The sequence below is a fragment of the Malaclemys terrapin genome, chromosome 2, assembly GCF_027887155.1.
Source record: "Malaclemys terrapin pileata isolate rMalTer1 chromosome 2, rMalTer1.hap1, whole genome shotgun sequence".
Classification (NCBI taxonomy): domain Eukaryota; kingdom Metazoa; phylum Chordata; order Testudines; family Emydidae; genus Malaclemys; species Malaclemys terrapin.
Genome location: NC_071506.1, coordinates 263916104 through 263942657, shown reverse-complemented (window position 1 = coordinate 263942657; position 26554 = coordinate 263916104). Strand labels below are relative to the sequence as shown.

At 44.0% G+C, this 26554-nt stretch overlaps 1 protein-coding gene across 2 annotated transcripts in view; it reads right to left on the bottom strand.

Moving 5' to 3' along the window:
- Positions 1-7181: 7181 nt before the first annotated feature.
- The window catches only part of ADARB2 (adenosine deaminase RNA specific B2 (inactive)), a 421368-nt gene continuing 401995 nt past the window's right edge, over positions 7182-26554 (bottom strand). For both annotated transcript variants that reach the window (XM_054016714.1, XM_054016715.1), the window contains 3 exons: positions 24432-24613; positions 14473-14651; positions 7182-11086 (listed from right to left, as the gene is read on the bottom strand). In XM_054016714.1, coding sequence (XP_053872689.1) covers positions 10910-11086; positions 14473-14651; positions 24432-24613 — 538 coding nt within the window. In that variant the 3' untranslated portion in view covers positions 7182-10909. The remainder of the gene's footprint in view (positions 11087-14472; positions 14652-24431; positions 24614-26554) is intronic.

Genomic DNA, 26554 nt, shown 5'->3' with positions numbered 1-26554 from the left:
GCAATGTGTGTGCAAAGAGCTGCCATTCTGATTTGGTAGCATTTTACACCCAATGGCTTTGCACTGATGCAAATGACAATGCAACACACAGGGCCATGGTGGATTTAACTCAAGGATTTCTGAGGCCTACTCCCCCGCTCTTGCTACAAGCCAGCACTACCTCTCTGACTGACAGTTGCATAGACTAGAACCTATGTTAGCCATTTCCAGGCATGTCTAGTTTACAGATTCCCATAACGCCTCATACTCAGTAGGGGTTGAAAGGCAGCTTAATGTGATAGTATTTTATGAGGGTACTGTCTGCTTCACAAGCTAGTGAAGTAATATGTTGTGCCTGGAGTCCAGTCTTGGGGAATGGGTCTGTTTTGGAGCAGAACAAGAACTGGAGATTTTCACTGCAAAGATGTTTCACTACAGTATTTTCATGTTACACCTTCGAACCTAAAGTGATTGTGCAGTGAAGGCTGTATAACCGTATGAGCCTGGTGGTGTCTAAACTGGAACAGCTCCCTGGCCGGGTTTAGATGCCTCATTGATAGAAGAAACAGGGAAAGCTTTAGGAACCAGGACTGCTGCAGAACTGCTGAGCTTTACAAGACCAGGGAGCCACCAGGACAAGGGATCCTGGAGTTTTTTATAAGCAGCCCAGGTGTCCCCTCTTCCGTGTCTGAAGCTAAGTCTCCCTCCGGGGAATGACAGCCAACAATGAGTATTGAGAAAAAAATCACTAATACCAAACTAAACGGTGCTGCAGGAGTTCAGGAGCTATTGTAAATCTCCTTGGTAGGAGGTGAGGGGAACTGCAGAACTGCTGTTTTCTGTTTTGGTTTATTGTTCCTCAACCAATTGTTTTACATTTGTCTATGTTAAGCTGCAGCTATATGTCAATTCCAGCAGAGGATCCTAAAAAGAACCTAATGCTCCAGAGTGTGTGATCAAGCACTATGTCAGCGCCTCTCATTGTGACACTGAAGAGCTCTTGCTGTTGGCCTTAATCTTACAGCTCTCTGCTAGGGAAATTTGGGACAATTTATTGTAAGGGCTGATGTTGGGACGAAAGTTTGGATACAGTAGAGATCTTTTAAAATGAGAGGGTGTAGCTCAAACAGAAGAGAGCTGGGTCTGTTGCAGGAATGATGGGGTGAGGTTCATTGGAGTCAGAATAGATTATCATAGTGGTCCCTTCGGGCCCTGACGTGTATGAATCTCTTGCACTGGTAACTGAACAACTCTTATTGCACTAATGTAAAATGGCCAGACGCTAGAACAACAAAAAGTGACTTGAAGTTTGAAGCATGTGTAAATTCTGGCACCGCTGGCCAAATCCCATAAACACCGAAAAGCGTCACCATCCTCATGTTATTTCACAGATTAATCTTTACCCTAGAGATGATATGAGGCTGCTCTGATGCTCAATGGTACAGTTTGAAATCGTGAGACATTCTGTGAAAATGCAAGAATGATGAAGTAAACAATCTTTTTCATGTAGCCTAAACAAACATCATGAGCTGGATTCTGCTTTGTTACAGTTGGGTGACAGCTTTGGAGGGGGTACCCACATAAGGTCAAACTCTGCTCTGTTACCTCAGAGGCTGCATGAGGTAACAGAGCAGAGTTTGACCTTATGTGGTTAGTCCCCTCCAGAGCAGTGCGCTAGAACTTTTTTATTTTGCTGCCACACTGGAATATGCAGAGACCTGTTACTATCCCGGAGTAAAGTAGGGGGTGAAAATTTCAGTGTCAGCAATAAGTAGACTATTTAGAAACCCGAAAATAGTTAAATAAATACCTTACTAAAAAGTGTCTGAATTTTTGCAGCATATCCCCAAAGTAACAGTAAAGGGCTCTTCAAATATATTCACTGTTAATAGAGAGTTAAAGAGTTGTTGGTTCAGCTAAGGAAAAAATAGTGCTGACCCACAGTAATCAAATTCAAATGCCAAGGCTAATGTGGTAGATAGTTGTTTTGCCTCTGGCAACACGGACTCCACCTCTATTTTCCTGAGTCAGTGCAGCTGCATCAGGGCCGAGAATTGCTTGTTGTGCAAGAGCTATGGGTTCAACGTGAAATGATGTGTCTCAGTTATAAAGGTGAAAGTGCATCTGGTGAAAGCAGATCAGCTGTGCAGGGTAGAGTCACTAAGGCTGTTGTTATTGTAAGAAAAAAAAAATCCTTGCAGCCATTAGCACTTGAAGCCCTCCTGTCGACGTAGCTTTGTCTACCACAGGGGCTAGGTAGGTACAACTGCGTCACTCAGGGGTATGGATTTTTCGAATGCCTGAGCGATGTAGTTATACTGGTGTAAGTTTGTAGTGTAGACTTGGTACCCATTACAGCAGGTAGCACTGGCTGAGTCTCAGCTCCAGACATAGGTGCCGACTCAGTGGGTGCTCTCGGTCTGGAGCACCTATGGAAAAAGCCCAGCCACTTACCAATGAGCTGGTCAGCAGAGAGTGGGAGGCCCTGGGGAAGGGGGCGGAGCAGGGGCAGGAAGAGGCGGAGCCAGGGTTGGGCACTGGGGAAGGGGGCGGAGCAGGGGCAGGAAGAGGCAGAGTGAGGGGCGGGACCTCGAGGCAGAGCACCCACCCAGAAAAATGAGAGTTGGCACCTGTGGCTCTAGCCCTTCAGTTTTGACCACTATTCATATGATTTATAAGCTTGTATCTCTGTCTGTTTTGGCCACCCTGGGTATAATAAATGTATCTGTCTACTTACGTGGGGCTCCTCACCATAGCGTCCGAGCACCCTTTCTGGGCTGGGGGAGGGGGCAGGGAGGGGTGCTAGATTATTACAGATGCAAAGTACATTTGTTCTGGTGAAAAGGCAAAACTCTAAAGAATGTGACCATTTTCTCATAGGGGATAGGCCAGTTTTAAATGGCCTAATGGAAGTAATTCAGTCTTGAGTTGATAAAATAGAACATAAACTACACCAGCGAGGGATGAAATTACCAGGAAAGCCAGACTGAACAGAGCATTTGAGCAGAATGATTTCACTGACAAAAAGTCAGCGATTATTAATCCTCTTTCTCCAAGGCCACATTATTTAGCTCATAACCCTTGGAGCTGTGTGTGTGCATGTGTGGATTGCAGGTGTTTTGTGGGGTTTCAGCAGAAACACTGTTGGCCCTTTAGAGAGCTGACTTTTCCGTAGCTTCAGCTGGCTTTCCAGCCAAACTAGTGTAGCCATGCTCAAGTTGAAACCAACCAAAGTAATCAGGGTTAAGGGCTCCAAAGTAGACACAGAAATAATGAATCAAAAGGTTTAAAAAGCTCTTATGCTGCCATTTTATTCTTCAATGCCCAATCATGCCTATCAAGACTTAACTGCAGCAGAAGGACTTATTTATTTTATTTGAGAAACAGGCACTTCACTGAAGCCCTCTATTAAGACAATATATCAAATTACTCATGTTTTATGTTGTTGTTTTCCCCCAAGATACAGTTGGAAAAAACTTCAGCTGTGCTTGATAACGCTGTGGTGCAGGCCTGTAATGTTTTAGCTGCCATTCTACTCTTTCTCCTTTAAACTTAATGAGATTAACCCCAGACTCAGTGATTGCTTTGCAGTTGTTTTCAGCAGCCAAATCATGTCACCGCAGCTGCCATGGATGTAGCAGGGCCTGAACAGCTACTTTAGCACGGCACCTGCCTAAAATGAACATGGTTGGAGCAAAAAACTGCTTACAGTGGAATAATGGCCCCTGTAGATTGTTACAATGAATTGCTGTATGCGGCTTGCAATTCTGGTGAGAGTGGAGCTATTGTTTAGAAGGCCTGGTCTACACATAGATTTTTGCACCCATTTAACTATTTTGCTTAGGGTGTGTGTGAGGTGGTTTTTTTTTTTTTTTTTTTTTAATTGTGACCTAAAAAGCCCTTCAGTGCCAACTGCCAAAGGGGTCACTGTTCTATAACAGCAACTCTCATCAGGCCTGACACATTCATTACACCGCACACATTGCTGTTATACTATTTATTTATAAAGACTGTTGTGTAATATAGCAAATAAAAGCTTACATCATACTGTGCACTGTAAGCACTGTGAGATGTATGTAGCGGTGTCATGCGAGAAGTAGTGTGTATGTATGAAAGTATGATTAAACTTGGTAACGAGGCAGGACTGATAACCAAGTTTATGTTAGACAAAGGAATGTTGATTTACTATTTGCCTAGGCCTCTGAGGTAAGTGAAGCAGGGTAAGCCTAAAACAATGGGAATCATAAGTGCCAACTCCGTAGGTGCTCGGGGGCTGGAGCACCCATGGTGAAAAAAATGGTGGGTGCTGAACACCCCCGGCAGCCCTCCTATCAGCTCCTCCCCCAATCCTCCCCAGTGCCTCCTGCCCACCCACCAGCGGGCCCCATGGATCAGTACCTCCCCCTCCCTCCCAGCATCTCCTGCCCGCTGCTAACAGCTGTTTCGCAGCGTGCGGAGGGAGGAGTGAGGATGTGGTGTGCTTGGGTGGGGGGGGGGTGAACTGGGTGGGAAGAGGGGGGGGTGGGCCTTAAGGGAAGGGGTGGAGTGAGGGTGGGGCCTGGGACAGAGCCAGGGGTTGAACACCCCCTGGTGCTTTGGAAAGTCGGCACCTGGGATGGGAATTACAGTTGCATCTGAGGTAAGCAGGACAAACAAGTTAACAGGAAGATAAGAAAGCAGCTTACTGGAGAACAAGCAGCAGGGGAGAAGACCTTTATCTGGGGGTACATAAGAACGGCCATACTGGGTCAGATTAATGGTCCATCTAGCCAAGTATCCTGTCTTCCAACAGTGGCCAATGCCAGGTGCTTCAGAGGGAATGAACAGAACAGGTAATCATCAAGTGATCCATCCCTTGTCATCCACTCCCAGCTTCTGGCAAACAGAGGATAGGAACATTTCAGAGCATGGTTTTGCATCCCTGCCCATCCTGGCTAATAGGTTCATAGAGGCCAGGTCCATCAATGGCTATCTAGTTCTTTTAAGAACTCTGTTATAGTCTTGGCTTCACAACATCCTCTGGCAAAGAGTTCCAAAGGTTGACCTAGTGTTGTGTGAAGAAATACTTCCTTTTGTTTGTTTTAAAACTGCTACCCATTAATTTAATTTGGTGACCCCTAGTTCTTGTGTTATGAGGAGTAAATAACACTTCCTTATTTACTTCCTCCACACCAGCCATGATTTTAATAGACCTCTATCCTATCCCCCCTTAGCGGTCTCTTTTCCAAGATGAAAAGCCCCAGTCTTATTAATCTCTTCTCATATAGAACCAGTTCCCTACCACTAATAATTTTTATTGCCCTTTTCTGTACCTTTCAAAGGTTTACTGGACTGTAAGAACGGGGGAAAAGAACCCTTTGATGGTCCATTAATGAAGGAGCAAAAAGGTCAGCACTTTCATAGAATCATAGTATATCAGGGTTGGAAGGGACCTCAGGAGGTCATCTAGTCCAACCCCCTACTCAAAGCAGGACCAATCCTTAACTAAATCATCCCAACCAGGACTTTGTCAAGCCTGACCTTAAAAACCTCTAAGGAAGGAGATTCCACCACCACCCTAGGTAACCCATTCCAGTGCTTCACCACCCTCCTAGTGAAAAAGTTTTTCCTAATATCCAACCTAAACCTCCCCCACTGCAACTTGAGACCATTACTCCTTGTTCTGTCTTGTTGCATCAATGAAAGCTGGATCCTGGCCCTGGGAGCTGGTGACACTGAGAGGTTGCTGCAGGAAAGACAAAGATTTTAGCCTGCTAAAGTTATATTTAGTCTCTTAGCAGCATGTTATGTTTTTGTTTTGTTTCCATTGTCCTAGTTTAATATCTTTGTTAATAAATGCTTTTTTCTTTTATCATAAGTAGAGCTCAATACTGTAATATTGAGCAAAGTGTGAATTCTTAGTTAAATCAAACAAGCAGGTGTGTGCACTGTCTCTTTGGAGATAGCAAACTTGGTAATTTCTGTGAGTGACTGGTGACAGTCGCTGGCTGTTCCAGGCAAATGCTCTTCCAGAGTTCACTAGAACTGGGGTACACCAAGTGTTACCTTCAAGGCAAAGTAAAGACTGGCAAAGTACTGAGAAGTTTGTCGGGGTGGCTAACAGACTGGTGTGACAGGGAACTGTCAGCCAACTAGCCCCAGCAAATCTCTCTCTTGCTGAGGCAGCGGAGCTTAGATAGTGACCTATGGTTTTGGACACCAACACAACACCTAGTGTGGATGCAGTTATAACTTTATGAAAGGCCGTTTTACCAGCATAGCTTATTCCACTTCCTATATGGGAATAAGCTTTTATCGGTACAAGCACTTTGATACCGGTATAACTGCATGCACAATATGGGGGTGGTAAGCCTTTAACTATACCGGTACAGTTAAAACTGCAACTTTTCTATGTAGACAAGACCTGCTAACCACTGAGAAGTTGGACTCTTTCATTACTCAGGCAAAACTCTGACTCCAGTGGGAGTTTTGCCTGAGTTAGGAGTTTGGACTTGACCCTCAGTGACTTGGTACTGTGGAGAAAACCTGACTCTGAAAGTGTTCCACTGTAGCCGTCATTTCTACCTACATGCCCCAAAGCACAGTTATACCACCAGCAAAATCCTGGCTTAAAAAGAAAGATGCTTTTGTGGGAAAGGATGCAAAAGTGTCTGAAATCACTAGCCTCTGGGGAATTTTGTATTTCTGTGAATCAAAAAATGACCTTCTGCCTCCTCCAAGTTTTGCATGAGGGGAAATCACTCCTTGCACTTCTTTATATGTTAGATTTCACGCTTGTACTAAAAGAACAGGATGAAGAATGTCTCTCTGGACAATTTTCACTGTTTCTTACAATCCCATTCAGACCTAGCTACTCTGGCAATGGACAATTTAAACATCTTTATAGGTGAACAAGATAGTTAAGTCTGTGGACAAAGTAAAAATTTTATAATGCAGATACTTAAAACAATAGCCCCAGTTGTAATCTGGAATGGTCAAAATTAGAGATTGGTCCAGTTCATCCTTCTCCCAATGCAAGACTATTCCCATCACTTTTAGAACAGAATCCACATACATCCAGGATGGATAATCTTCTCTCAATACAACCATTTAGCTCCCATGAAGCACTGTAATTGGGCATGTCAAAGGGAGAATATATTGACTATTGAATAAATAAAGAGAATACGATTTCTAGCCCATAGTGAAAAATAACGAACAAACAATGAAGAAACAATTTTACTCGGTATTTTATTCACTTAACAGAAACATTCACTTATCAGGTATCACTGAAGTGCAATTTACAGAACTTAGCAGCAAATTCACATATGTAAATTCAGATTTATTTTCTTTTGTTGTCTTTTTTTTACAAATATTACAAATTTACATCCATTAGTACAGTATTGCCATTCACTCATGCGTGTTATGTACATAATCGTCACTTAAGAATTACTATTGAGAAAGTTTTCCTTTGCTTCAGGAAATGCTGCATGTTGGTAATTTGTGCTGCTGGGATGTGGTACACACTGTATTGATGCATATAATGAGGAACGGTAGACAGCTTGGGCCAGATTCAACCCTGGCGTAAGCAGCTGCGACTCTACTACCTTCAATGGACCTATCATATGCCTACCTATAACAGGGTTCAAGCTCGGTCCTCACTGCCTCGATTAGGTCTGGCAATCGAATCCAGGATTTTTAAAATTTATTTGTTGAAACAAAGGCTAGATCAGTCCACCCCGCCTGTCTTATCATCCTTAAAATAACTAGATCCTTCAGTTTGTGGTCATGTTAGCTCTGACACCAGACCCTGCAGCCCTTATGCATCCATAAGGTTGGAAACGTGCTGGGGCTGAACCCAGGCGGCTTAAGAAGGAGCCTTGCTGTCTCTCATGTGGCTAGGTTGGGTTAAGGTAGAGAGACCCAGTAGTTTAAGAAGGAGTTCCCAGTACCCTTCATGAGGAGGGGGTCAGTTTAAATGACAGAGCCCCAGTATTCTTCATGCTGGGGAGGTCAGACTCAACAGAACTGGGCCCTTTCAAATGTTGGCGGCCGGATTTCAACCCTGCTAGTGCACTGACTCCATTGTGCAAATGTGCTCAGCTCAGAGAAAGGATGGGGGGAGCTTGGAGGGCAATTCTGTCTCAGGATGCTAGAATTCTTCCCTGAGCTCCCTGGGCCTCCGGGGGCTAGATACCTTCAAGGGGTGCTGCATGCTCCCATCTACACACTAGCCCCATGCCATGCTGAGGCAGGGCCATGGCCCCACCCCCATTGGAGTGGATTGGGCCCTTGGGACTAAAGGAGGGAACAGACCCTATGTTTCATCAAGTGCACCCTTTGTTGTCGGGGCGTAGCCCTGGAGGAGCGCATGCATGGGGGCAAGGGGACTCCCTTTGCCCACCCTCCCCTCATTCATACCTGCTTACAGAGCAGCCACAAGCTGTGTGTGTAATTCAATACACAGACCTGTACCCTGCTACCTTCACAAAACTGCTTCCCTCTGCACGAACACAAAGCTGGCAGGCTGTGGGCCTGATCCTGCTCTCCTTGATGTCAATGGGGACATCTTCCATCAACAGCAGCGGGAGCTAGGGCTAAAGGCAGATGGGAAGGTAACACAGGGGAATGTTTGACATTTGGAAGTGCAGATGGAATCTCCAGAAGGAGCTTAATGTTATTTTGAAACGTTAAGGGTAACCCTGGAAGGGGTCATATTAACAAAGTGGTTACCACAAAATATCTTCTTGCCCCTAACTTATCGAAACAACTTCAGGTTATTAAATATATCTACTCTAAGGACTTTTTTGGTAGTTAATATGGAATGTATTATTTTATTGGAAAGGTTTCCATAAGGGGAGAGCTCTGCTTTATCTAATTTAAAAATTCTAATTTATCACAATAATTTTTATACAAGACACTATAGCTACATCTCGTAGTTTATAATGTAAAAATAAGATCTCATCAAAATACTGTAGCTAGTCTATTGTGGGCATCAATAAACAATGTATTTACGGTATATGGCTCTCCAAACATGATAAACGCTATACAAAGAGCATCTACCTTTATTGATAGGAACAGTTTCCTGTGTAAAGGAAATTACATGGAAAAAATATGAGCTATGTGTTTGTTTGAAAAGTAACTCATCTTGACTGTTCTGAGGAAATATCTAGACAATTATCACAAATCAGTAGCAGCATGTTATATACAGATTTAAAAAGAATCAGTGGAATAAAAAGAAACGTTGTTATATACCCGCAAATCCTGTCATTTAAAAAAAACAAACAAACAAACAAAAATACAGTGTTTCTGACAGTTAGTTCTGTCGTTGGACTATGGAAGTTTAGATCTCCTATCCCTTACATTCTGATGAAGTGAAATGATTCATAGATCAATAATAACAGACTCAGTCCTTCCGTTTGAAGATATGATTTAGCAGATAAAAGCTAGTCTTATAATTGAAAACAATCTGCATTTCAGACTGCAAATGAATGTGTGGTCAATTTCATAAGACTATTTAGTACTTACATAGGACCAGAATCTGAAAACCCTTTAGGAGTCTCTAGGAATTAAAGATTAAACTTTAATTAAAGATTATGTCATATGATGAAACCTCCAGGAATACATCAAACCAAAACTGGCAAGCCTATCTTTCTCACATTGCGTAGAGCCTTACTCTGGGAGTAGTCATGTCCGTTGTATGGTTTCAGTGGGACTATCTACAGAGTGAAGTACCACTCAGCATAAGTGTGACAGAGTCTGGCTTATACAGTGATTTACAACCAAATTAAATAATTTACTATCACAAGCTCCCCATGGGGCAGATAAATATTATTATCCCCATTTGACAGATGGAAAAATTGAGGCAGTGAATGACCAAATTTCAAAAGTGGTCTCTAATTTTGGGTATCTGAGGCTTTTGTGGGTATCCAATATCTGATACTCAATAGTTGATTTTTCAGCGGTACAGAGGACCCTCAGCTCCCATTGACTTCATCTGGAATTGTGGGACTCAGCACCTCTGAAAAATCAGGCCCTAATTCTGTTTAGTTTGTGGCTTCCAAAAGATGAGGCACCAAAAACTTAGGACCAGGGGTGAAAATTTGGCCCTAAGTGATTTGCCGCAGGACACAAAAGGAGTCAGGTTTAGAAATCAGGAAATCCTGGCTCCTAGTCCTATGCTCAGATCTGAAAACAGGAAACACAGTTTAAAAGAATCCCTGTAGTCAAAATTAAGCAGCTGACAAAACGATTTTTGCATAGAGGACACGCAACTCCTTGTGAATGTATATGCTTGTCCTGTGACTCCCTGTCACACTGTGGGTATGAAGGTATTTTCATGTATTCACTAACTAAAGTATCTTCCATCATTCAGCAACATTATTGCTCTGATGGTGTGGGGGGAAGATAAACTCAGTGTTTAATTTGTGCCAGGACTGAGTCCCAGCATCTCTAGGCTTGGCAGTTCATAGCCCCGGCATCTCAGGACTTGCTGGGTCAGTTATGAAAGTAAAAAAAAATTGCTTGAGCCATGGCACCTAATTGCTTGAGCCCTGGCACCTCTTTCATTACAAATTGAGCCCTGGATAAACTGTATTTTATGTCAGACGCATGGCCTGCTCAAGTCTGAAATGCAGCTGCTTCTTGGATAAATAATAATCCTGTGTACTACAAACAATGAACAGCAGCATCTTTGTGAAAAACATTTTATCATCTGGGCGTGTAGATCCATGTAAGGGGATCAGTATGAAAAAGCAGTTTCCTGAAGTCAAGTTCAGTGTATTAATCAAACACATCTTATGATTATGTATTTCCAATACAGAATTAAAAGAAAATATTCTCATGGAGGTTGTTATTAAATATTGAACTGCATCCATTTTATCAGCCCACACATCCTGCCTATCCTTCTCTCCAGTTGATTTGATCCGGTCATGTAGCAAAGGTGTTGAATGATTTATACAGTTAGTAAAAACTGATCTTGCTCTGGGGGTTTCTTGACCCAGGTGCCCAGACCTGCTTTCTGAAATGCTTTAAACAGCTGCTGCTTGACAGCCTGGTACGTCTGAGCCACCAGTTTAGCTTCACTGTACACTGATGGCATGTCTCCATGGCTTGGCATTCGTGTGCTCAGCTGCAGAACAAAATCAGAGGAGAGGGAAAAAAATAAAGCAAATCAACAAGGTAGCAGAAACAGGCGACTTCAACAGCCATATAATCTTCCCGTCTACATTTCCTAAGCAACAAACTATCTCTGGGCTTTCTCTGTTTGCCTTTGATTTGCAACAACAAAATACTGAAGGTATAAGGCACAAGACATTGTTCCTATCTTGAAAACGTGGAGCAAATGCCAAAAAAGGAAAACAGTTTTTGCCTTCCTGAAGTGGGTACAACCAGCAGCAAATATAAACCTGCAAATCACTTGGTGTTTTTGCAAAGAAAAATCCGCTTGTCAGTTAGGGTGCTGAGAAGAGGGGGGAAAAATAACTTTTATGAGAATCCGAAAAGAAGAGGATGTGGTTGATTTCAGTAAAGGAAGCAGAGCAGTTCAGAGCTTGAGCCAGTCAAACTAATGCTAAGAGACAATATGAGAAGGATTCTCCTCCCGTCTTCCTTTAAATCTGTTATAATAAAAGATGTTGTGAAACATGCATAGGATAGGACAGTAATCAAGCTTCGGGGATTTATGCCAGAATGTATATCTGAGAAGCTGTCTTGTTGAGAGGGAACATGGCTAGTTCAACAAAAGTGAACATTCTGAAGTAAAACCTGAAGCATCTGCCAGAAACTGTCTTAAGAGACAAAGACGCATGTCTGCAGTCCAACAATCACCCCGAGCACACACACAAGAAGAAAGCACCTTTTGTATTTCAGAAGGACTAAATCAATGACCGTCTCTGACCTTCCAAAGTCTTAACATAGTCAAGCCAGTGAGTCTTTGACATTATATGGAAACAATCAAGGTCTGGAAAATGCCTTAGAGCAGGCATACAGGTGAACGTCTAGTGCTTACAACCAGCAAAATTACATCCTGTAGGAAAAACTCCCCATCAAAGCACAACCTCCAGGAGCAAACATCCCAGAGAGAGACTAAAATGCAGGCTGAAGTGAGTAGGTCGAACTCCTATGGAAATCTCTGGGCCAATGTTATTCAGTTTAGGGGGATGTTAATGCTTTTATTGGTATATTCAGCCAAATACAGCAAAGGGTCTAAATGCTGGTGCAAGTTACAGGTCAGGTGTGTGTTGGCCAGAAAACAGGCGGAAGTGGCAAAGTAGTGTGCCAAATGGGGGCTCCCTTTGCTATCAGTGGGTTCCAGACTCCTGCTCCTTGCCTTAGAGTGTGGGGCTCCTCCTGCTGCCTTTGGGCAGGTAGGGACTCACCCAGGGGCCGCTGCAGTGCCATTATCGGCACACACACTCAGCTTTATCAGCGACAGGCATCTTGCTCATCAACAAACCAATTAAAAGTGCAAACTGCCTGAAAGCTCAGAGTGCTGAGTCTGGGCTCCTGCCACGTATGGCACCTGCTGCTGTAGTCCAGGTGCTGGTCTGGACTTCTCTGCTGGGTCTCAGCTGCCCCCAGATCAGATCCACTGGTCAACCCCTCACCCAGGGGTTCTGGCAGTACTGCTCCCTGCTCACTCTCTCTATTGGCCAGAGCAACATACAGCCTGGGCTGCCCACCTGTGGGAACACAAAGGACACCATGCATCCACCCCACACAGTCCCTCAGTCACTGATCCAGGGCCTCCTTCCCTTTCGGCTTTGGCTGATTCTCATGTGTATCTCAGTGCAGACTCACCAGGAGTCAGGCCGCATATGCAGGCTGCTCTCCGGACCTGTGCCCCAGAGCCTGCTGTGTCCCTGTAGCAGCAGCCATGACAGCCACTGTTCCCGCACTGCTGATGCCCCAGCTACCCCTTCATCTTCTCAAGAGCCCTTGCCACAGGAACTTGGTCCAGGATTTCCTTCCATCTCCCTACCCAGCTTCTGTTTGCAATCAGGGCTCCAGAGACCTACACCATTCACAGTACGTCTGCTGTTTTGTGGAGTGGGAATTCGCATCCACACAGGGAGGCTTTACACCTTCATATAGTGGGGTGGTTGTGGGGAATTGCATGCAAAATGAGGGTAATTTACAAACCAAAGGGATATAAAGGAAAAGCAACTGAAGAGGATATAAGAAAAAGGAACACCACCTCCCCTTCACCATATTTCTTCCAAGTGGGTGTGGCTGGATTAAGTCCTCTCAGAATGCCAATTGACATGAGTAATGCTTTGTCTGCTCAGGAAATGCCCAACTGGTACAAATCAAAATACTTTGCAGATTGTCCCCATCAGGCCTTTTCCCATCCTGTAGAGAATGTCAGGATGATTCTTGGCAATCAGTGCTATAACGACCAGGAAGCAAGGAGGCAAAGGCTATATAAAGGTAGCATCCCCCTTAAGCCTTCCAGTTTCCTTTGTCTTCTCTCCTGGAAGTGTGGAGCCTAGCTCTCAGCTCTTTGAACCCAGCTCTTCCTCTTCCTCTAGCAACTCCTTAGAAGAGAAGAGCAAGGCTGACTCCAAGAAGAGGGTCAAGATGAGGAAGGAACAAGCAGAAATAGCCACAGCTTAGTGCCTATCTGGTGATCCTACACAGATTGTGCAGTTTCCGAGGTACACAAAGTTTCTTGGCGAGCACCCTCCAAGGAAAGGAATAATGCCAGAGAGAGTCATTCAGGGGATCCTTTACCGATTGCGGTATTGACAAAACAATGGGTGGCCAGGGGCAACCAGGGTATGGCGGCATGGTGGCCATTTTAACTGTGGGTTTAATTCCATTAGATATAACTGCTGTGGAGTTTAGTGGGAGTTCTGGGTGCTCCGAATCTTGCAGGATCAGGTACTTCACTTGTAAGAAGTTGAAATGGCATTAGAGGTATTTACCAATATTAAATAACAGTCACAATCAGAGCCCAATTTTCAAATGTGGGTACTCAGGATGGAACATAGCCAATTTATGTGCACCCAAATCAGGAATACAGTGTCCTATTTCTGTATTACCAGTTTGAAAATGGAGCGTTCCACTGTCCAGCATGACCAATGTGGGCACTTCCCTTTGAAAACTGCCTGGATTATTGCACTACAACTTGGGGTGCTATTTCAGCTGTTAGGTCTCTCTGTGCTCCTGTCCATTCCAGCTAATGACATCTCAGCTGTACATGACTCCTGAGGATCTCCATCAGCTTTCAGTCTCTACTAATGAGGAATTCTGGGGCTCCTTTGGAGGCTATCATCATTACATGTGGACTGTCAGAGAGGTTGGCCATAAAGTAGGGATCAGCCTGTGCTAGGGACAAAGGCACAGTCTCTGTTCACAGACTCTACAGCCCTGGGGACCAAGAAAGCAGAGCTCTTCATTTTCCCTCACAACAAGGCTGAAATGCTAATATCAGGTCAGATCCACGGTTGGGAAGCTTCCAGCAGTCCCATGGCTGACTGTGAGGCTGTATCCCCAGTAGTTTACAAGGCTTACCTTTCCATAAAGCTTTGCCCACTGAACATAAAACGTGTGCTTGCAGAGCCGCGAAGAGCCCCCGCAGGTCCTCTTTCCTGTTGTGGCGTTAATCACTTCGGGGTCCGTGTTACCCACTATCCAGTTCACACTGAAACTGGGAGATTTTCCTGGTTGCCGTACCTCAGCATTACTCACTCCTGTCAAGGGACAAACAGAAGGGCAGAAGAGCATTAATATCAATGGCCCCAAACTTTCACAGCTAGCAAACCTGGGCCTTTGTTGGTTAAAATATGAAATATCTCTGTGCAAACACATACCTACTGTGCACTCTGATATTGTTATTATTCTCTCTTAACTGGCACCTCTTTAGGGCATACAGGATGGAATAATTCAGCCATTCCTGCAGATACTTTTTCTTAGCAGACAAACCTTATGTTTAGGATGGGGAATGCAATTAAATGGTAATGCATGGCAGCGAGCAGCGTTATAACAGCTGAATGAACGGGGCTTCCTCTAACTGTCTTCAGTGTAAAACCCAATTTTTAAAAAGAACTAACAGGCAGCCCCAATAAACACATCTCTTCCTAAGATCTCCTCTGGGTGGGGACTGAGTTTGGTCAGTAAGTAGCACATTGAGATCCCAACTGGGGCCTCTGGATGGCAGGCAAAAAAGATGTGACATAGTAACAACAAGATATGTATCTCTCACCTTGGCATTTACCATGGAAAGGAAGAGATCTTCCTTTTGGTACTTAGACCCCAAGTTGATGGGGCCTTCTAAATACCATAGATCATACATAATATGTACAAACACCTTAATAAGAGGCCGTCTAAAAGGGACAGTCATCACAACCCTTTCCTAGGCTCACAGCGGTAACTTTGAATTCACAGGCCTTTGCCCCCCCCACACATAATGTAGGCAGGGTAACAAAGATCAACACTCCTGTCACTCCACTGACTACTGTTATACACCCGGCACGGGGAATGGTCACTACTGCAGATACAAGATTTTGCCCTATCCTTGAATGTGTCTCAGGTATTCCAAGTTCTCAGTGGATGCCACATGGCTATTCTGTGGTGAGTTTGCAAGTCATATGGGTTACCATTGTACTTGTCTAGAAGCTACTGCTTCTGTCCTAGACAACTCATCCTTGCCCCACCATGTATGACTACAGGTTTCCTACCAGCATCAGTGCACAGACTCTTGTGGCCACAACATGTCTGGGTGTTTGCTTTATACTGGAGATCTTTGTGACAAAACAACATTAGAGGTGACAAAGTAGCTTAGCTCCCTCCTCAAGGTAACTCCTGCATCTTGTTCTCTTGTGCCTGGAGGCACGAGGAGCCAGGAATAGATCAGCAGCAGAGTCAGCCCAAGGAGATAAGAGGAGTAAGGAAGGTGCTGGGTTTATTTTCCAGCACAACATAAATGGCATGAAGAGAGCTTTGGACCAGGACGCTCAATAGTGACTTTTAGGTGCAGCGCTCCAACTTCTGGGTCTGATAGTAATACCCCACCTGGAAAAGAGATGGTGGCCTGAAGGATATGTGGAAAATCCAGGGACTTGGCAGTATGTTTGGATTCACTTGTTCTCTTTTTCATTGATCTGCCATAGATACAACTAACCCCACAAACCTGGATAGAGGAGGCCAGCCTGGTGGTTGGGCAGTAGAGGATTGTCCTACTGGGGAGCGGTTACCTTGGCAATAGGCATGGATTGGAGTCCAGGAATGACTCGCTGTTACCAAACTGAAGCCTGGACTGTCAGCCCAACTAACAGACAATCTGCCCTTCCTACATGAGTGTCAGGCTAAAGTAGTGGGTGCACACAATGATGCATTGTTTTTACAGCTTTTTGGAAAACTCCATTTATTATTCTTTGATAGATAACAACAATGAATGTCACTGTGATACATAGCCAGAAAGGGTTAATCATCTTGCAAAATAAATAACCCTCAAAAGACAAGTGGGGACATTATGTTTGTGTTTTTGTGTATTTACATATGTATGAGTAGGGTCGACAATGTAATCAACAGTCCCTGTCTATGCTGTATTCTCATAATTCAGAGATCAAAAGAACATCCTAGCATTTAAATGAATTGTAAACAGGAGATATCTCTGTATTCATCTCTTTTTGAAATGTATAGCAAATAATCTGTGAATGGTGGAGGAATAAGCGAATTGCCTTATGTTAATTCTATAGTTAAGTACCAGTGATGGACCTCCTTCAAAGTCATCCCAATTACCGTTTGTTCCCCGAGGAACTCCCAACTTGTCAAAGAGGACATGAAATTGTATAAAAGTCCTTGGGTCCTGATTCTGTCATCTCAGATCTGCTTAAGCTTCATCGGGGGAAGTTTGAGTCACAAGACTGAGATCCCAGCTATGCTGGTATGCCCTGAATATGATATTTGGACATTGGACTATAACCTATGAACTATTTCTGAAAGAACACTTTGCAACTACAAAGCTCACCATCTCTGCTATGAATCTGAACTTCAATGAACTGAACTCATGTCTGTATGTATAATGATCTTTTAACCATACTCTCTCTCTCTTGTTTTTGAATAAACATTAGTTTAGTCAATAAGAATTGGCTGTGGCATGCATCTGGGAAAGATCTGAAATTGTCAATAACCTGGGAGGTAATGTGTCCTATTCTTTGGGATTGGTACCTTTTGATGAAATAAGATTTTCAGGAATCTTCATCATATTTGACTTAGGTACCTGGATGGAGTCCTGAGTCTGGATCACTTTAAGTCATAAGGATATGAATCAACAGTGTGCCCTTGTTGCCAAGAAGGTTAACGGCATTTTGGGCTGTATAAGTAGGGGCATTGCCAGCAGATCGAGGGACGTGATCATTCCTCTCTATTTGGCATTGGTGAGGCCTTATCTGGAGTACTGTGTCCAGTTTTGGGCCCCACACTAGAAGAAGGATGTGGAAAAATTGGAGAGTCCAGTGGAGGGCAACAAAAATGATTAGGGGGCTGGAGCACATGACTTATGAGGAGAGGCTGAGGGAACTGGGATTATTTAGTTTGCAGAAGAGAAGAATGAGGGGGAATTTGATAGCTGCTTTTAACTACTGAAAGGGGGTTCCAAAGAAGATGGATCTAGACTGTTCTCAGTGGTACTAGATGACATTACCAGAGTAATGGTTTCAAGTTGCAGTGGGGGGAGGTTTAGGTTGGATATTAAGAAAAACTTTTTCACTAGGAGGGCGGTGAAGCACTGGAATGGGTTACCTAGGGAGGTGGTGGAATCTCCTTCCTTAGAGGTTTTTAAGATCAGGCTTGACGAAGCCCTGGCTGGGATGACTTAGTTGGGGATTGGTCCTGCTTTGAGCAGAGGGCTTGACTAGATGACCTCCTGGGGTCCCTTCCAACTCTGATATTCTATGATTCTAAGGGAACTGTGTTGATTGGACTTCTGAGTAACCAGTAAGGTAATAAAGCAGTTCTTTTATGCTGGCTTGGTAAACCTAGGTATTGGAATATTCACTAGCTTTTTGGGGATTGTCTGCCCCATTCTTTGAGGTTCACCCTAATTGAGTGACCACAGCTGGTCCCCACTGGAACCCCGGTCACAGTCATAGGCGCCGACTCCATGGGTGCTCTGGGGCTGGAGCACCCACGGGGAAAAATTAGTGGGTGCTCAGCACCCACCGGCAGCCAAGCTCCCTGCTCTACCCTGCCTCACCTCACCTCCTCCGCCCCCTCCTCTCCTCAGAGTGCGGCGTCCCAATTTCTCCGCCTACCTCCCAGCGCCTGCCACCGCCAAACAACTGTAGCAAGCTCCGGGAGGGAGGCGGAAGGAGCAGGAACGTGGCACGCTCAGGAGAGGAGATGTGGAAGAGACGGGGCTGGGGCTGGAATTTGGGGAAGGAGTCGAATGGGGCAGGGAGGGGGCAGAGTTGGGGAGGGGCCTTTGGGGAGGAGTTGGAATGAGGGTGGGAGGGGGCAGGGCAGGGGTGAAGGGGCGGGGCTGGGGGCAGAGTGGGGTCAAGCACCCACCGGCGCCAGGAGAAGTTGGCGCCTATGGTTACAGTCACTTTAAATTTATATCTTAGCACTTGTCAACCATTGCTCTCAGGGTGCTTTACAAGGGATGAAAGGAATCACTATACTCATTTTACAGATGCGGAAGCTGAGGCACAGAATGATTAAAGCCAATACTTTCAAAACTGTCCACTAATTTCTGGGTTCAGAGCTTAAGACACTGAGGGCCTGCTTTTCAGATATGCTGCACTCCAGGAGCTCCCACTGACTGCAGCTGAGATTGTGGGTGGGCAGTACTTCTAAACAATCAATCCCAAGGTGTCTCAAGTTGGGCCTCCAAAAATGGGGGCACACCTGATAAGTGGCCACTTTTGAAAGGCCTCAGTAATGTGCCAAAGGTCATTCAGCAAGCCCAGTGGGGAACAAAATCCACACTGGGATCCTACTCACTGGACCGCATTGCCATCACAGTAATACTGTTGGAGTCCTCCTGCATGAAAATGCTTCCAGCACTTGTAACATTAGAAGCAGCGCCAGTTCTGCCACTTAAAACAGTTCCCACCTCTCAGCTGTGTGCCTCTCAGCAGGGCATGAATTAATGTCATAGAGAGATGCTCACTCTCTGCTCCAAATATTGTCCAGCATGGTTCTCTCTACATGGAAAAAAAGTGTCTGCTAGAGTAAAGGGGGACTGAGCATGTAGAGGGAAAGAAATAAGGCCATTAAAAAACAAAATAATACAATGAAAGTGGTCACACTAGATACAGCTATTGGGTATTTATGGCTTCTCGGTATGGATGGTATCAGAGGAATGACCAAGGTGACTGAACTATCCTAGCTACAGGGCAAAGACGGCTTAAGACAAGACTAAAACTGAGTCATAATCACACATTGGGTTCGCAATGTCACATTAATACCAATTTCAGTTTTTTTCTGAGATAACTGATGAGTCTGCATCTCAAAATCCAATTCTCCTAAGCAGTAGAATAAAAAACGTCCTTTTGCTGAAATCCTGAATGTCAGAGAACTCCAAGGTCCTATTCATATACCTCCATACAGAACAAGATGCAAACTGATCAGAATCTGGTATTTGACACTTACGCACCAATCTCTGTCAAGATATTACCAAAAAGCTTAATGGACTGAGTGCTAAAAATATGGCAGCAAATGCTCAGCCAGCCCCTGTCTAGCAAAAAGCCACAGGTCATAGAATAAACACAGATGCAGCAAAATCAATGACCAGAGGAAAACAAAAATTTGATTTGAATTAACAGGAGCTCTGCATACATATATTACAATTAATCCCTTAAACAATAAAAAAAAATACAGGTCAACCCCAGGCAATCAGTGCCAATAGAGAGTGGTCTACAATAGCGGAAGGAATCATAGAAACCCACAGAAGCCGAAACCAAGCTGACATTAAATAATAGTTGAAGCTCTGCAATAACCAGTGCATAAAACAGCACAATTAAAAACAGAAATTCGGGGCTGGGGGGGACTGATATTACTGATGAACAGCCCAAAAACCTAAAGGCTGTATGAAAGCAATAGCACATGACGATGCATGTCTGCCAATCATATGAGTGAAATTTAGCCCCCGTGTCCAGATCTAGACATCATCTCTTCACCTGATCCTGTTACAGTGTCAGTTAACAGTGTCAGGGGGGTAACATGGTGAGGTGATCAGGTGATCTCCAGATCCATGCACAAAGGAATAAATGGCTTAATTTGCCCCACCTGCATACCCGAGAATATCTACAGTGATTGAGGGACGCAGAGGCCAGAGTGTTCTTTAGCTAATAACTCACAGTTTTGCACAGTGGATAATTTAATCCCACAGAAATGTTTCCTCTCTGCCTGTGGTATACATTATGGGGGAGTGGGAAAAGTTGGGGATCTTATTTGTAGAGAGGGGGGAAAATGACCTCCAGAGGTATTTTTCTGAGCTCCAGACAGAAGTCCTCTCTGGCAGGATAATTCAGCCATATCCAGAGAGAGGGTGAATTTGACCAGAGACATGGAAATCATTCCAATCCTTTCTTTAGGGTTAGATTGAACCATTGCTCAATGCCCAAATGTGGAGGAGCCCCAAGGAGGAATCGTGACTCAGAGAACCACAATTTCTTTCCTGCTCCTCACTTGCTCCTGGGAGGGGATCATTTACGTCAGCCATTTACTGGGTGTAGAATATTCCTTCCTTTGCACCAGCTAGTGTGGGTGAAGCCAAGACTCTCCCTACTCCCTATTCCTCCTGACCCACCTGCTCAGGGGATGAGAGGAATACCAAGCGCACAGCAGGCTTCTGTTCTTTTCCCCCTGCACCTGGGCCCAAGTTCAGGGGAAGGGATGGGGTTGGCGTCTTACTACCCCTTACTCCTCTGTATTACCTTGTTAGAGTCAGGTCCAGGTTGGCCCTTTGATTGATAGTGGCATTTTAACAAGGGGCTCCTGTGGATCCAGGCAGTCCCCTCGAGCTCATTAATATTAAAGTCTTTGAAACAAACTAGGCGAAATTGTGCCCTGAATCACACCCGGTTCTGCCCCACTGGAGTCATAGGAGTTGCAGAAGTGTGGCTGATGGTACAGTGTGGGCCTACACTGTTTTACTTAATGGAATACACAGCATTGCCAACCCCAAGCATTTAAATATCATGAGTTAGGATTCTCCCTCCTATCCCCTCCCCCAAATCAGTAAGAGAACCTTTTATAACAGGTTAGATTTTAAAAAGAAATAGAAACAAAAAAACCCTTAATGCTAGGCCTAATTCTGTTTTCAGTCACGTGGTGTAAATCAAAAGTAATGCCATTGAAGTCAATGGAATTTCACTTGAGTGGAATTGGTGTGTGAGAAAAATCAAACGGGTGTTTTCTACTGTGGTAGCAAGGAACGATCTCAGCTGTCCTCATCAGGGCCTTAACTCTTTTCTTCACTAAAATGGCCTACCTTAAGGCATAAATGAGATAACAAAAATGCTAGGTATCCTCATAAACAAAGGGGACCAATAATTTTTAATCTCTATTAGTTTGAGTTCTAATTGGAATCCAGAGGTAGAAGCTGCCTGGTTTGAGATAGTTATGGGTTCCAATGCATTCCACGTGCCTTTTTCTAGTCACCCATTTCATTAGCCATTAGTTTCACTGAATACTTTGTCCTCGAAACCTCTCATTTGAGGAAGTCTTCTGTGCACCACAGTTTTACAGCTGTGAAGCACATAACATAAATCACAACAACCTACATTTAATATGGATTGACACTGGCTCCGTAGGAGTCATGAGCATGTATGAAACAATGTTTTTCTTAACTAAAGCAATACAGATCAAATCATCTGGAGAGACAGATTCCACCCACTACTGCTCCCAGTCTAAAGGAAATTCACAGACAGCATAAAGGCAAAGAGAAAGCTTTCCCAAACAAAGACAACTCTCAGTGAAAGAAGAAACCAAGTTCTATGAGACAAATACATTGCAAGTGACATCGGTACCCCTTTGATGCAGCTTTACCATCCTGAAAATACGTGACATTGGCTCGTAAACATAAATGTACAGTATAAAGCCAAACCCTTGCCAGTATCATCTGGGCTGGCTGTGGTCATTTCCCTTGTTAGCATCTTATCATTTTTAATCACTTTTCAACCTGCGTGGGGTTTCTTTGTACACAGGAAACTTCCAGTGAGACTTATTAGAAAATGGGCTTGATTCTTATCTCATGTACACTGATGTACTATTATGTAAAACTGATGTAATAACATATGAAATAAGTTCATTATGGTCACAATGTGTGAAATTCACCCCTGTGCAGAGGTCCAGCACAAGACCTATGAACTACATAAGTCCCACTTAAATCCTATTTTGAGGACTTAATTGGCTAAAGTGTGTGATGGCCTTCTGCACAGGGATAAATTTTCCCCACTAAAGGGAGAATGTACTGGTACTCTATATGGAAATCACTTTAGAGGCCAATTCTCATTCTAGTGTAGTCATTGATAAACAGGATTTATATAGTTATTAATGTAATCTCAAACAAAATGATGAAATATGTATGGGGATTCCTTATACATTCGTATTAGACAATCTTCTATATTTGTCTAACTATACTGAAGATTTATAAAGCAAATGTTCGACAACAGGCTAAGCAGCTACCTCTGACATACTCACCCTGACAACAAACATGTAAGTGGTACCAATCTAATGTGCTAAGCCCACAGTGAAACAGCCAATTTCCCCCTTAGCTAAACTATTACTTCTTCAAGCTTAGCAAAGCTAATTTTTATCTCAAAGACGCATGTGAAACATAAAAACTCAGCAAGAGGAATAAGAAATAGATAAAGGATAAACTATCCAACAGCACTGAAGTGACTTAGGTGCTTTAAGTCACTCCATTGAGGTCAGTGCTGCAATGTCAGCAGAGGCTCCTGGCAAGTCATTTATACATACCACAGTCATCCCCTTGGTATCTCAGTGCACCCTTGTCAACAATCACAGTTCTCCAGTGTTCCAGGAGCCTGACTGAAGGGCCTGATCCTGTGAGGTGCTGAGAACCTTCGACTCTCAGTTACCTCAAACGGACTGGAAGGCACTCAGCAATCTGCAGGATGTTGTCCACACTTCTCAGGATCAGGCCCTAAGGTAGCTTCAGAATAGTTGGGAATCCTGGCTGCTGGCTAAGGCCAATTAAATCAATGAGAGTTTTTCCATTGACATCACTGGATTTGGATCAGGCCGTGGCTAATAAGGATTTATTAGGCTATGGGGGCTGATAGGATTACATCCTACCAATACTATTACTACTGTGTAGTGTGGATGATGTACTGCGGGGTGTTGTACTACCTGCTGCCACCAGGGGACTCCTTATGGTGCCAGAGTGGGACTACACAGACTGCAGGCAGGGGAGGGAACAGGGAATAAAGGCTTGTGTGGGGTTGATTGACAGTACAGGGATCCCTGCATTAACCTCCCAGCAGTCCTTCCCTGATGCTTCTGTTCAGATCCAGCAACAAGGAATGGAGTAGGGGGTCTGGGCGAGGGGGCTCTCGGATGGGAGGAGGCGGGCTACTTCTCCTGGGGTGCGGATGGTGGGCAGCAGGTAGGTGAGGGAAGGGTCCTGAGCCTGAGGATGGGTGTTTTGACTCTGTAGGGCTGTGTGTGTGTGTGTGTGTGTGTATGTGTGTGTGTGTCCCTGAGCCTGGGAGTGTCAAACAAGAAAAGGCTCTGAGCTGCGGGGACTGGTTCTGAGCTGTGGCGATGTTAGCTAGGAAGTGGAAGGATTTTCAGTCTGGGGGAAGATGTTTCTGAGCAAGTGGGAGTTGGGCTGGAGGGAGCTTGAGGAGGCCCTGGATCAGGAGTGGGCTGTGTTGGGCAGGCAGGGTTGAGTACAAGGGGAATGAAGTCCATTGGGCTGTAAGAGCTAAAGTACTGATGCTACTTTAAGCATTTAAAGCTGTGTAGCATTCATGGCCACCAATGGGCCACTGTAAGAGTTTAGGGCCTGATCCTTCAAGGTGCTGAGCAACTCCTGTGAGGTGCTAAGTGCACTCAACTCCCACTGATTTCAGTGGGAACTGTGGGCATGCTGCACCCTGCTGGATTGGGCCCAGTGCAGTCAGTTATAACTTTACTATTGGTTTCAATGGGTGCCAGATCAGACTCTTATGCACATATTCAGGTAACCCACATGGTCACCCCAGCTATGCATCATGGCGGTCCCTATTGACCAGCAGTCCTTCCTACTGATTATCATTAGGAATAAATTGCTTCCCTGGGAGCCTGCTGCGTTAGTTGGATCATTCCTCTCCCAATGTAGCCTGGAGCAGTGTATTGCTATTGCTCAAAGGAGAATGAGAGGAAAACATGCAGCTTGGATGCATGGAGGACACATGGTGTAAACAAATGCTAAGAAGTTAACTTTCCTCTTGACGTCCAGTGCAATTAGTAATGGGAAAGGTGATCATTTGTCTTTCAAGCAGGTGTTTGCTTACCACTGAGGAGCAACTGATTATGCCGGTATGAAGCTGGCAGCTGACCAATGTCTTCTATTCTATGGCTCATTACCCTGGAAAGGTGACCAGTGTGACAGAGGCTTCCCACAATAATGCTGTGCAAGTATGTGGGTTCGATGAAGTAACTGAGGAGAGCACCTTGTAACCCAAGAACGTTCCATCTGGAAAAGAAATACAGCAGTGATAAAACATACTGGTACAGAAACGAACCTGTGAGAGACTGTGAGGAAAAAAAAAATGTCAACACATGGGTGAGGGAGACTTTTCCCATCTTTGGAATTTTGATTCCAGAGATAAATATTTAGGGTCAGACGCTCTACTTGGCTAAGTCACCTTAAACTACCCTAAATATATAGCTGAGGATTCCCTCGGTGTGGAGTGATCTTTGGCTGGCATAAAGCTCCTCCTGCTGTAGCATTAGAGTGTGCCGTCATGTCGGGGCAGAAAGGGGTGGAGCTGGTGGCCCCTGGATTGGAAGCAGAAATGTGATTTAGAGTTATCCCTCACACCCCGGATCAGTTGTGCCAAGCATACTGTAGCTGAGGATTTAGCTCATTAGGCCCGAGCCAGCACTGCATTACTTCGGCTTTATGCTAGTACAACCGGACCTATTTCAATGGAGTTGTTCCTGCATAAAGCTGAGCTAGTTAGGAGTGAATCAGGCCCACAGATTTTCTCACACTGGGCAACTAGTGGAAAACACTAGGACTGATTCTCCTCTCACACTGGTATTAGCCTGGTGTAACTCTGCTGATTTAGTGGAGTTACATCTGACTTATAGGCCTCATGTTGGACACAATCCTTGGAATGGCTATTTGATTTGAAGTCCCTTTTGCATTTATTCTTAACACACATTTTTATGGATTTTTAAAATTGTCCTGCATAAAAATATCCATGTTCTTACGTTAGAAATGGGGTTAGAGTGGAAACAAAAGCACTTGTATTCCTTATTCGCTATTGGTCATATGTTATTTGCTATTCTCTTCTTTAAGAAAGTTTCAGTCATCCACTCATGGGGCAGACACGATGCCATGTTTCGTAGGTGACCAATTGCCACACCACATAGTTGTCATGACCAGTTTGCTGCAAACACCTCACAGGCTGACATTTGTTTGCACAGACTGCTTGTCATGCAATTATGAAGAGCAAATACCTTTAAAAAAAAATCAAAGTCTATTCCTGAACCGAAAAAAGGTCTACATTTGTTAGGTAATTTATTCATAACAAATAATTCGATGAGCTCTGATATAGTCAGACTGAGTGTGCCTTGCCTTGATGCTCTCAATACAGATATAAAAGAATGACGATGAAAACCTTAGGGCCTTGCAACTGCTAATGATTTTGAGCTCCTTATAACTGCTATTGGATTAGTTGAAAGAGCTGCTCTGCATTTTAATACGTACAATTCTTTTATATAAAGCTAGTTACAAATAAGACTGAATCCAAATTCTAAATTCTCTAGAGGATATATAATTAGATAAAAAGCAGAAAGGAGAAAAAGGGGAAAAAGAGATTTCAAGATACAGTTATCTTCACTTGCAAACCTCAGGTTCTGTCTCGCTCAGTGCCAGTTTAATGAGAAATATTTTTCCGTCCTAAATTAACACAAACATGTTTTCCTGAACTTAAGTGACACTGATAATATAATATAGTTCAAGCTTTTCACCTCGTTTTGGGTAGTGCTAAGCTCAAATTAGAAACTCTTTTGAAAAATGTGCTTTTGGGGAGTGCGTTTGGGCTTATAAAAGCTGACAACATTTGGAGATCCAGAGCCGAATGAAAAAGAGTTTCGAGGTGTCTGTTATTTGAGGCAACATCCAGTGGTTACAATGCTAAATAATGTGTTTAAAGCACAATCTCCATCAGCAGCAAGCATTATGTAGCTAATTTCTTACATCATTGTTCTTTTCATTAATTAACATTTCTCAACCGTTAGTGCAATTATTGCGGTGCCTCTGTGCTGTATGTCTCTTTTCATGATTAATAAGGAGTCATTATATTTCCCTTTCCTGAAGCAGTCAATTAACACGGAATACTTTCCATTAATTACGGAATGTTTAAAACCAGCATGCTGTACCTGGAGAGCAATCTGCTCAAGAAAC